This window comes from Leuciscus leuciscus (genome assembly GCF_965113295.1).
Source record: "Leuciscus leuciscus genome assembly, chromosome: 1".
NCBI classification, from domain to species: Eukaryota; Metazoa; Chordata; class Actinopteri; order Cypriniformes; family Leuciscidae; genus Leuciscus; species Leuciscus leuciscus.
Genome location: NC_138725.1, coordinates 73,255,573 through 73,267,704, shown reverse-complemented (window position 1 = coordinate 73,267,704; position 12,132 = coordinate 73,255,573). Strand labels below are relative to the sequence as shown.

The 12,132-nt window shown below is 36.0% G+C and overlaps 1 protein-coding gene across 1 annotated transcript in view; it reads right to left on the bottom strand.

The window, feature by feature from the left end:
• The window catches only part of mgat5b (alpha-1,6-mannosylglycoprotein 6-beta-N-acetylglucosaminyltransferase B), a 126,310-nt gene that overhangs the window by 82,826 nt on the left and 31,352 nt on the right, over positions 1-12,132 (bottom strand). The window contains exons 3-4 of the mRNA XM_082185370.1: positions 6,294-6,438; positions 867-976 (exon numbers count right to left, since the gene is read on the bottom strand). Coding sequence (XP_082041496.1) covers positions 867-976; positions 6,294-6,438 — 255 coding nt within the window. The remainder of the gene's footprint in view (positions 1-866; positions 977-6,293; positions 6,439-12,132) is intronic.

Here is a 12,132-nt window from a genome sequence, read left to right as displayed (position 1 = left end):
ATAATAACTGTTGATTACAGTGACAATGAATGAAGAACTCATTATAGCCTATTATTACATGGCTTTATGGAATACTTGATTATGATTGGTCAATCGCGCCATCCAGCCGTATGTTATCCCCGGTAACAACCGCTAAAAATAGATAACACGCGCTCATCCGAAATGAAAAAAATAAATAATTAAAAACCACATTGTGAAAAGTTGAAGTCTCATCCTCATTACCAAAATAAAGTAACTTCTGTTCTGTCACTTGTCAGATGTGATGCAGGGAAGTGTCATTAATGTTGGTTTTTATTTTAATTGGCAGGTTTTTAATCTATGCAGTGCCGCTTTTTAAAGTTGTCTTCGTCCCATCAAGCAATCCTGTCATGCAGAAGACTTCTTGAATGCATTCAGTATTTTTCCTAAGGTATTTTCACCAAATATCCTGTGCTGGAATTGATTTGTTAATAAAGTGATGTGATAAAATGTCAACCCTGTTGTCTGTGTTCTGTATTTTGCTTAATGTATTTATGTTTTTCATACAAATTTGATTTTGGGACAGTGAGAAATAATCGACTGCTTCTACAGCGTAACATTTTCAATTGGACCAACGACACGGTTTGATAAACTTAATTTTTCCATTGACTCAACATATTATTTCTGAGCCCCTGTTAACAGACTATTGCCACAATTGCTAAAATTCAATTCACAGAAATTGAATTAGGCCAATTGAACAATTTTGATATTTTTGGTTTGCCGCCCCAACAGCGACAAAATGGAACCTATTTGTACAGTGTTGATAATATTTGTATCCAATTTTATCTAATTTGTGAATTTTTTTTTCTTCCTACAACAACCCTTACAATAAGAAAATCCTCAATCACCTCTGCCTGGGATGTTAGTCTTCTTGAGAATCTGCTCCATTCGTATAGCCATGTCAGACACGTTCTGGGCGATGGCCTGGATTCGCTCCACCAGACCAACCGGCTGAAATCTGGAGAAGTGAACAGAAGTGAGAGAGAGAAATGATGCCCAGCTGTTAAAGAAACAGTTCACTCAAAATGAGGCTACTTTGATAATCATTTTTTTTATTAAGCATGACAGTATAAATCACAATCCACTTTGTTTTATGCAATGGCCAGCTCAGACAACGTCTCATTTAAAGTTCCACAGAATAAAATAAAAAGACTTTGGAACGACATGAAGGTGAGAAAAGATGAGTTTAAATATGCATTATGGAAATGAGGCACATCTAGTCTGGGACTAATAAATATGAGAAATGAGAAGACACAAGGTCTAAAGATGTATCCTCTTGGTTAGACTGAAGCAGACGTGTCTTTATTTATTGTGGAACTGAATGTTGCACATCCTTGAATGGTGCGATTACCCATTGGACTTGCTAATTGCTTGAAATATGCTTGGAGCATGAAATGGTCATGCTTCTGCACTGACACCATTTACATAGATAGATAATGAAAATGACACACGGCATGTTTAGGCCTGGCCCTGGGAGAAAAACACGTTACAGCAATTAAGCCAGTAACTTAATTCCCTTGTTGTTGAAGCCTAGAAACGATCCGAGAGATTAAAACAACTGGGTTCAAATGAAAGGGAAACGTTGCATCATTTAATTGTTCCAGAGGTGGATTTTTAGAAGATTTCACCACTTTTCGTTTAAATAAAGCTAACATTGAAACGGCCTTGGAATGTTTTAAGTATGCGTTCATTATTTTCAAATGCCTTTAATGTGTCATTATGATATAAATTCGGGACTTCGCGTTCCTTCTCCTTTTCCCTATTCTTTGTTATTTGTTCATCGGAACGTTGTCTCTTTGGTCGTGTGTCGGCCATATAAAAATTCTCAAGAATATACAATTTTAACGTCAGTCGTTGTTAGGACATCTCTCCTGTAGCTAACTTCCTTCTTCATTCTTCTCTCTCCACTCCCCACACCCCCCTTCATGTGCACGCGCACTAACCCCCCAACCCCCAACCCCCACCCCCACCCCCAAATCATTATTGTCGGTTATTGACTGAAACACTGTTTGTTATGTTTCGTGGTCCAGGCTGGGCCAGTTTGTTTTTCTTGCCGTTTGTGGAGCCTGGGATGTCTACAGAGACCACGTTTTTTGACAGCGTGTTCAGGGGACAGGCAGCTAGCGGATTGTGAGGAGATGTTTGCTTTATGTGACATCGCTTTAGAGCACCTTTAATAAACACGGTATAAACAAATGTATTGATCATTGTTAGTTAATGTTAGTTAATGCATTAACAAATGCTAACTAATGGGATCTTACTGTGGACCTTAAATGCATAGTTCACCCAAAAATGAAAATTCTGTCATAATTTACTCACCAATCTCCAACAACTTTTTGGTTTCCAACATTCTTCACAATATCTTCTTTTGTGTCCAGCAGAAGAAAGAAATTCATACAGGTTTGGAGCGACTTGAGGGTGAGTAAATGATGACAGAATTTTCATTTTTGGGTGGACTATCCATTTAACTGTTACCAACATTTCAATTTTTATTAAGTAAAAATTGTAATGTACATTTTTAATGTTAGTGATGGGATACACAGTCGAAGGGTCACCTATTTCTGAATTCTCTTGATTTACAAGCTCAGATCTTTAACCATTATGCTTCCACCACTCCATAATGCTTAAAGACTTCTATGCTTGAAATGAGTCTTAAAAATGGAGTATCAAATAACAAAATAATAGATATATTTGTATTTTTGAACAAATAAAACATCCAAAAAACATCCTATAATAAAACAATCAAAAGTGTTGTATGTATGGCCGAATATACAAATTGAATAAATTGTTAGATTGTGCCGATATCCTGCCGACAACGTCAACATGTTAGATCAGATGGATCTCCATGTCAGAAATGTCAGATATATTAGACATGTCCCAAATCACTGCCAGAAGATATCAGTCTTAAAAAAAGCCAGGGAAGAGCAGAAAGCAGGAGACGAAGTGATGATAGTAAAAAGAGTCTTTCAGCAAGCTCGGGGAGTGCATTGTCATCTTTGTTTCACACCAAGTGTTTGATTTCTTCATAATACAGCTCGCATGAACCTCCTGCAACCTCGTGCCCTGCGGCTACAGTACATCAGCAACACGCCGAAGCAAACAGCCCCCCTTCTGTGAGCAACTGTCACTCGCAATAAATGTCACCTTTGCACAGCACAGGACTGAACGCTCACAGAACCACGCCATCTGAACCCTGACCTTTCTGACTTCACACCCGAAGACAATAAAGCGTTTAGGCGGAGCTGTCACATGCATGTTTGACTTCTGCATCCTCTGCACTTCTGAGATTTCTTTTTTTAGATCCTGTCAGAGCTTTTTACCTTCTGTAGTCTAGAATCCACACCAATCAAATCAGTTTTATAAAAGAACGTCAGTGTTGATTTTTCAGTCCAACAGACACATTTCGAAAACACAAGGCAAAGGCGCTGAGGCTTTGCTTATGCTGCACCCAATTCAATCTGTACTGTATCTGCAATCAATTTTAAGGCTGACTTTCACATTTTGCGAGTGATGACTTTGGATCCGTTTGTTCAGTCAGTATAGTCAATATACGTTATTTCTACATCGGTTGTTGCAATAATTACTTCAGCTACAACAAGGTGCCCTAAGACTTTTGTCTACAGCAACAAAGAGTACAGTAGCATGGAAAGTGGTGAGCTCATCAGATAATATAAGCATCAGAGGCATGACATTATTTTAAACAATCATTTACAATGTTCACTCATTCACTATTTACTATATAGCAAATGTAGTTACATAGTTACAACGGGTCGTATTACAGAGAGTGAACAAAAATTTGTTCTGGCATGATTTTGTGTATTGCATTGTGTATCTAAAGCTTCAAATTGGAATATCGCATAAAACATTTGCGAAGGAAGCAGCATTTCCTAAAACTCTATTTTACAGAAATTCAAGTCATAAGTATCAACCAATCATTAACTCTAAATGAAGGCTCTTTACATACCTAAAAATTATTTAATGTTTGTTAAGCTTAATTGTAAAAATCTAGTAATCCGTACTGTTCACATATAATGCCTTTGTTACTCAGAACACCCAAGTTAAAGGGATAGTTCACCCAGAAATTAAAATTAGCCCATGATTTACTCACCCTAAACCATGATTTACGCAGCAATAGTGAGAGACTTTTTTGTATTATTATTTAAAGACAGACATAGTTTGTTCAGTAAACCACTGTTTAATATATATATTTTAAAAAATTGTTTTGGTTCAGCAGGGAAAATAAAAATAGTTTTATTTTTCCTGCTGAACCAAAAAAAAAAAAAATATATATATATATATATATATTAAGTAACAAACTGTCATAATACCATTACACCCCTAATATTATTGTGAGGCGCCTCTCATTTTTAAAAGAAAAAATGCATTCTGTGATCATCCCTTTACGCCTGTCACAATTATTATTATTTTTTTACTTCTGAGTCAGACTGGACAGATAGTGAAACTAAAGGACGACGAAACAGCTTATAAAGCTAATTTTTGTTGATTGGCATGACAGAGTTTAGGGTATTTTGGTTTTGATGTGTGAATTGTAATATGGACTCATGCATTTTCTGTAAAGCTGCTTTGAAATGATGTGCATTGTGAAAAGCGCTATACAAATAAATGTGAATTGAATTGAATTGAAATGAATTGAATTGAATTGAATTGAATTGAATTGAATTGAATTGAATTGAATTGAATTGAATTGAATCTTAACGGTAAAAGACGAAACACATCTGCTTGTGTTAATATTTGTGTATTTACCAGAAATATCAATCTGGTAATTTTACGGTAATTTACCAGGCTTGTTGTGTGAAAGCACAGAGTTTGAAAACATTGATTATTTTTGCAGTTCCTTTGGTGATACTAGATGAGCAGAAATTACACACTTCAGCTTTAAACTATCACTTCACTAATTACTTTTCAGTGACACAGAAGAAACAGAAAGTTGACAACTTTGATGTGCATCAAAGATTGTATAGCTGGGGTATGTGGGTGTGTTTATCCTCTAAGATTAGATGATGTCTGAAGATATCACACGGAAAGCCAAGGCACAAGTAACCATTTGAACTTCTGATGTGACAGACATATGTTTCCATGGAGACAGGTGAAAAATGTGGGAAGTGTCTTGACTAACTCATCAGCAAGTGGTTGACTGTCTGAAACATTCAGACTTGCTGCTGCCTTCAAGATTATTGGGAACTTCCTACTTGCAAACTCTGAAATTGTCACTACGGTGTGATGTGTGTTCACAGAAAATGATGGTGGACGTGTTTTGATTTGATTAACCAGCAGCTATACTAGTGTTTTTGGAAAGCTTTTTTCAAGCTATTGCTCATTATATATACAAAATGTATGCAATCCAGTGTTCACATTAACTCCTGGAAGTGGACAAGGGGTTAAAAATGCACATGTAAAAAAGCAAATCAGTTTCCCTTTCAAGGAAACTCACGCTGCGTCGATTGTCGCTGTAGGAACGCACTGCGTGATTAAGTCTTGAAGCATGTGTGAAATCAGTCCAATGGTGTTGCGGAACGTCAGAGGCGGGGGACGTCTCAAACCAGGAAACTATAAAGCCAGCCCAAACAAAGCAGCGCTAGCTTCTGAGTCTTCAGTAAGCGCTCTCTGTGAAATCGTTTGTCATATTTGGTGTTGGACTGATTTCACATGTGCTTCAAGACGTAATCACGCAGAGTGTTCACACTTCACACAGCGTCAATCGACATAGCATCTCATTCTCTCTTCGGGGAACCGAGGTTACAGTCGTACATTTATTCAATGTAGTGTATCAAATAAAAGTCTTCCAATTAAAACTTCTTTAGCAGCTGCAAAATTTTCTGCTTCATGCTTTATCCCACTCCTTTTTGGACCTCTCTTAATGTTGTTTTTTCCTTCGGTATGTTGCAACACACTTAATGTATTTTTATATTTTATTTTATTTGTATTCTTTTGTTCGAAATAAAAGACCGAAAGAAAGAAATCTCATTTGGTTCCTTTTTAGTTGATCATTTCACTGACTCGATTAACTCGTACTCAAGCCGTGATGAACTACATTTGCAGTTAAACTATGCACTAACTGCTACTGTTCACTTCTCCCAGCACACAGATAAACAAGTAGATAACTGGCAATTACAACATTGTGGTGCCATTCATGTGTGCTCATCTCGTAAATACAATTATCTCCACATGACGTGAAGGCAGTAAGTGACACCTGAATTCAAGAATGTTACTGAAAATGTAATTGCTGTGTTGTAATCATGAATGTGATGTTGCACCTGTGGAGAGCGGAGCTCAGCTCCTCCAGTTTGTGGGACTCGCTGTTGTTGCTCATTTTCGACAACGTGTCGATCCTCTTCATGATTATCTCCAACATATCGCTGATCTTTCTCAGGACCCCACGAGACTCGAGACCGCCCATCACTGTGACACAAAACAATGAGTACATGTAAATTCGGACGTCATTACTCCAGCCTTCAGCGTCACATGATCCTTCAGAAATCATTCTAATATGCTGATTTGATACTCAATAAACATTTCTGATTATTATCAATGTTGATATATGTTGTTCATATTTTGATGCATTTGTTTTTCAAGATTCTTTGATGAAATAGTAAGTTCAAAAGAACAGCTTATATTTAAAATATATTCAGTTTTGTACAGCGTGTGCAATGCTTGCCTTAAATTCCTCAAGCATGTTTTACTCAAAGTTTTAAGTCATTAATACAAAAACATACAAAACTCTGTTGGGACAACAATAGACCATTTCGTTTGGAGTCACCATTATGGTGATCGGTATTGTATGGTGATCATTATGGTGATCTTTGGTCGGGCTCTTGCCCCTTGAATGTTTAGCATTAGTTTTTTTTTCTTTCTTTCTTTTCTTTTTTTTTTCAGTTTCTGCTGTAACTGTGTGTTACATTTTCTATGGCAAAGAAAGCCAAGACAGTTTTTGGGGATGATCCGTTGGTTATTTACTAATCATCATGTAGCCTGAATCACAGATCTTATCCCAAGGATTATCACTGAAAGAGCTCTAGATTATTAAATACTTAAAAATTTTGCAATATCCACCCTGAAACATAACTTAATTGAGTGAAAGTAACTTACATGAATACACATTTGTGTAACATAGTAAACATATTTTTGCTAACAGGTTTTGTCCAAATGCGTAAGCACTTCAAATATCTTCCCTGATTACAACAGCACCATAAACTACAGAGTATTGACATACTTTTATTATTATTATTATTATTATTTAAAGAAAGACATACTTTATTCAGTAAACCACTGTTTAATTATGTATATATACATATAAAAAACTAAAAACAAAACAAAAAAAGCTTCAAACTTGAGATAAGTAAACAATATAGCAAAGATATTGTCACATTTTTTTTTTCAATATATGAAAAGCAGCAATTCCATATGCATTATTCAATATATTGTAAATGTAGTGAAAAATAAATAAACTAAAATGTGTTTGAAATACATTTATTTTATGCTAAGTATACTGCAAATACATTTACATATTTATGTACTTAATATAAATACCCGGCAATTTAACTTTTTATATCCTAAATTGGTATACTTAAACTCTGCTAAATTGGAACAACTAATTGTGTACTTAATGTACTTTAGTAATCCAGAAGTAGTGCTTAGATCTATCTAAATATATACATAAGTATATTTGATAAAACACATTTTAGGCCAAATAAGGTTTAATTATAACCTTTATATCAGTCATTCTTAAGCAGTATGTCAGTAAATATGTTAATGGATTTGCAGTATACTTAGTATGAAATAATTGTATTTTAAATACATTTTGGTATAGGTTTTGTTTTTCCCCCAGGGAATATATTAACCCGATATATTATTTCATATGTCCATCAATACATTTAAACCATTTAATATATTGATCATAAATATTTGGAAATATATTTTCTTTCTGTAAGACCAAGCACTAATTCAACATGGAAATTTATGTTGGCCTAAGCCAGTCTGTTTAGCAGTGGAGAAACACAATACAGATATAAAGATTCTCTAGGGCTGCACTCTCTTCCGAGAAAGGCTCAAAAACAAAGTCATGGCAAAACAAAGAGCCTGAATGGAGACTGAACTCAAATTCACTGGCATATTAGTTGTATTTACTCATAATACCAACAACAGGCTGAGGGTTTTATTCAACAACATTTCAAAAGCTTCTCATTAGCACAGACTCTCTCGCTCTCTCTCTCCAGAGCATCAGTGATGAGGCAACCTACTTCAACTCTCATAACTGAAGAAAGGACACAAACAGCACAATACAGGAAGGGGACCAATTAGGCTGACAGTCGAGTTTAATTTCAGAGCTTTTAGAGCTCCTGCTGTCTGTTTCCCGGGAAGCTGGTGTGAGTGAGTGGATGCCTCTCACCTGGCCAATTAAACAGAACACATCTACAGCTGTGAGGTCAGTAGGCCTCCAGAACACTTCGCACTGACATTCTCTGTTATAGAGATCATCCTGAACTGAATGCATCTTTCTAATGATGAAGGCTACAGGAACATTACAGCCGAGTTTCTTCTAAAGTGCCCCAGATTAAGGCCTCTGCGGCTGATCTTCCTCAGAACTAGACTACTTTCTTTTGGGGTCAAGCAATTCTCACAGCTGGATATTTGAACTTCTATTGCAAGTAGCATGCTCACACTTTTATAATGATGGTAAACATGCAGGATTCATTTGTTATTATGAAATTCTGTGATGGTTTACTCACCCTAATGACATTTTAAACCTGCACGCATATGTGGAAGATATTTTGAAGAATGTTGGAGTCCAAACAACATTGGACCCCATGGGAAAACAACCGAAACAAACTAAACTAAACAAAAAACACTAAATCGGAATAAAGAAGTATGTATAATTAGTCAGGTTAAGACATGTAATTGACATGTACATAAGACATCCCTTACGAAAAAAGAAGTTTATTTGAGTGTGCTATTAGTATACTTCTTTTAAACTAAAAATAAGAACGTATACTTTAAGTCTTGTTATGTACTTCTCAGAAATATGCTTAAAAAATGCACTTACATGTACTTGACCTATACTTGTACACAATATTTGTATCGAGATATACTTAAAAGTATTATTACGTATTCTAAGCATACTTGGCTTGTAGTTGTGTTTACTCTTTTCTTTGAAAATATTGACTTATAAAGAAAACAGATATGTTCCTAATTCTGAGTATCTGATTTTTTGTGTAGGCTAGTTCACTGGTAGTGCACAGAGCAATTTACTTCAAATCTACTTTACTCATTCCCTGCCATTAATGGATTTTTTCGGCTATGCATGTGTTCACTGTTAAACAGTAGGGGACTCCAGATCAAAACACAGTTAAAAAAGAAGCAGAAACAAGTGAAGATTGATAAAAACGTGATCATCAAACATTAAACAGCATATAGATCAAAACTGCTTAACGTTACTGAATTAAATGTTGAACCCATGAAGAGGAAATTACTTTGGGGATGTTGATGGACTTGATCTACTCCATCCATGTTTTGATCATTGTTCTAAATCTGATCTGGACGTAGTCTCTGACAAAGACTAAGACTGGCAAAGACTTCACTTGTAGTACAGTTGCAGTACAAACCAAAAAAAAAGTAGTATTGAAACAATACAATTACAAGTCTACTTCTATCACATTGATAAAGTATACTTCATAAAATGACCTTGAAGTATACTTATTTTTTTGTAAGGGACTGTAAAGTCTTGATTAATGGATGAATGGATGAAACAACAAATATGTCCTTCTGTGTTGTGATGTACATCCGAGTGAAACGACTGGCAACACTTTATTTTAATATTCCACTTTAGACATTCTACTAACTATAAGTAGCTTTGCAACTACATATCAACTAGCAGTCACTAGAGTTTTAGTAGACTGTCTGCTTAATATCTGTTAACACATTATTTTGATAAAGTAACTTTGCAACTATATACATGTCAATCTATTCTACTTACCTGGACTCTAACACATAACCCTAACCTAACAGTCTACTAACAATCTAATGACAGTTAGTTGACATGTGGTAGCAAAGTTACTTCTAGTTAGTATGTCTAAAGTGGACCACTGAAATATAGTGTAACCAAACGATTTATGTAAAAAAATATATATATGGCGGGGAATTGGTTCTATCCATCTGGTTGTTGATTGGATGAAGGCAGATCTGAATGATCCAGAATATCAAGTTATGAAGTTTTAAAATTAGGAGGAAATTTAAAAATAGAAAATGCATGGATGAATTGTTCACAATAAGGTCAATAGCATGCATTTAGGGAACAGATTAGGTGCATTTTAATTTCATGCTGACTTTAGGTTGACATGGCATCTTAAAAATGCTTAATACGTAAATATTGTGACCCAACTTTTGTTGATGCCAACAATTTTCTTCAGAAGATCTGGCTCAAAAGCAAACATGACTTTATATCAAACTTCAAATAGGTGAGCCAAATGAGTGAATTCTTGGAAAGCATTATCTAGAGCAGGGGTTCTCAACCCTGGTCCTCGAGGGCCACTTTCCTGCAGAGTTTAGCTCCAACTAGACATGTGCCGGTATTCGGTAATGCGATAAATCGCGGTAATGAATATGCACGATATTGTTATCGCGGGCACTTCAAAATACCGTGAAAAATAATAGATCCGAATTTAGATTTTTAGAACGCGCATTATAGCTTATTTTCCATCAACCGTTTAAACAAGCACTGCCTATGCTGCGCGAAACACGTGCGCACTCTGATGTAAACAATCGCCACGTGTATAAGCATGCGGCCGGTGCGCACTTCTAGTCTAATGTAAACAGTCCTCACATGGAGAAGCAGCATGGCGGAAGGAGGAACGCCGCCGCCTACAGTCTATGGCCGCCGCCGATCTATCCGGATCCATCCCGCTTCTAAAAGCAGAGCTGCCAACTCGACGCATTCAGCGCGAGACTCTTCACACGCTCACGCCACACATCCGTTTTCTCACGCAGAGAAAAATCGCGGAGCAAAGAGGACACGAAGACCGTCAAACAAGACAGAGCAGGTTACTTTTGATATGAAACAGGAGAACAATTGTGTCACAGAACGTTACATTTAAACTATTTAATGACCAGCAGCATGTTAGATGACTAAAACATAAAGAGGAGTATTTTGCTGAATATGTGCACTGCACTTTTTTACATATTTATTATATTTTTACTTGTGTCATTACATAATTGTTATTATAATGAAAACCACATTATATTTGATTTAATTAGTTATTTGTAACCTTTAATAATACCAGCTGATAGGGCCCTATATGGTTACATAGCATTATGTGAGATATTTTTTTTCATGAGAAAAAAATAACATGTGGGCTATCTACTGTAGCCTTCCTAATATTTATCCAAAATAAGTCAATATTGAATCAAGATTTAAATCAAATCCCAAGTATTGAATTGAAATCGTTAAATTTGTGTTAAGCAATACAAACAGTAGCCTACCAGTCATTGTACCATGTAATCATTGTAACATGATGTTGTCACTAAACTTAATAAAATTCAGTTTAGTTACCAAATGTTTTGACAATCACAATTACACCTTGTGATGCAAGTTTTATTTAATTTTTTACATCCCCCCCCCCAAATCCATCTGTTTCTCATGTGCAATTAAAATATCGTGATAATACCGTATACCGTGATAAAAGATCACTCAATTAATCGCAGCATGAAAATGTGATACCGGCACATGCCTAGCTCCAACCCTAATCAAACACACCTGAACCAGCTAATTAAGCTCTTCAGGTTTACTAGAGAGCTACAGGCAGGTGAGTTTGATCAAGGTTGGAGCTAAACTCTGCAGGAAAGTGGCCCTCGAGGACCAGGATTGAGAACCCCTGATCTAGAGTAATATCTAGTACCTGGGAAACTACTGTATAGTGTAAAAACATTCTGGTCAAGATGTGCGCTAACTGGATGATCACTGAGTGCTTTTGATCTCTGAGATTTGTGCAGCGAGCGCTCTCATTCATCCAAATCAATTGGAGGACTGTGTAAAAACTAGATGAGTAATGATTATGTTGACAATGATCTATAGTATAGGCAATCTCAAACACTGTTCTGTAT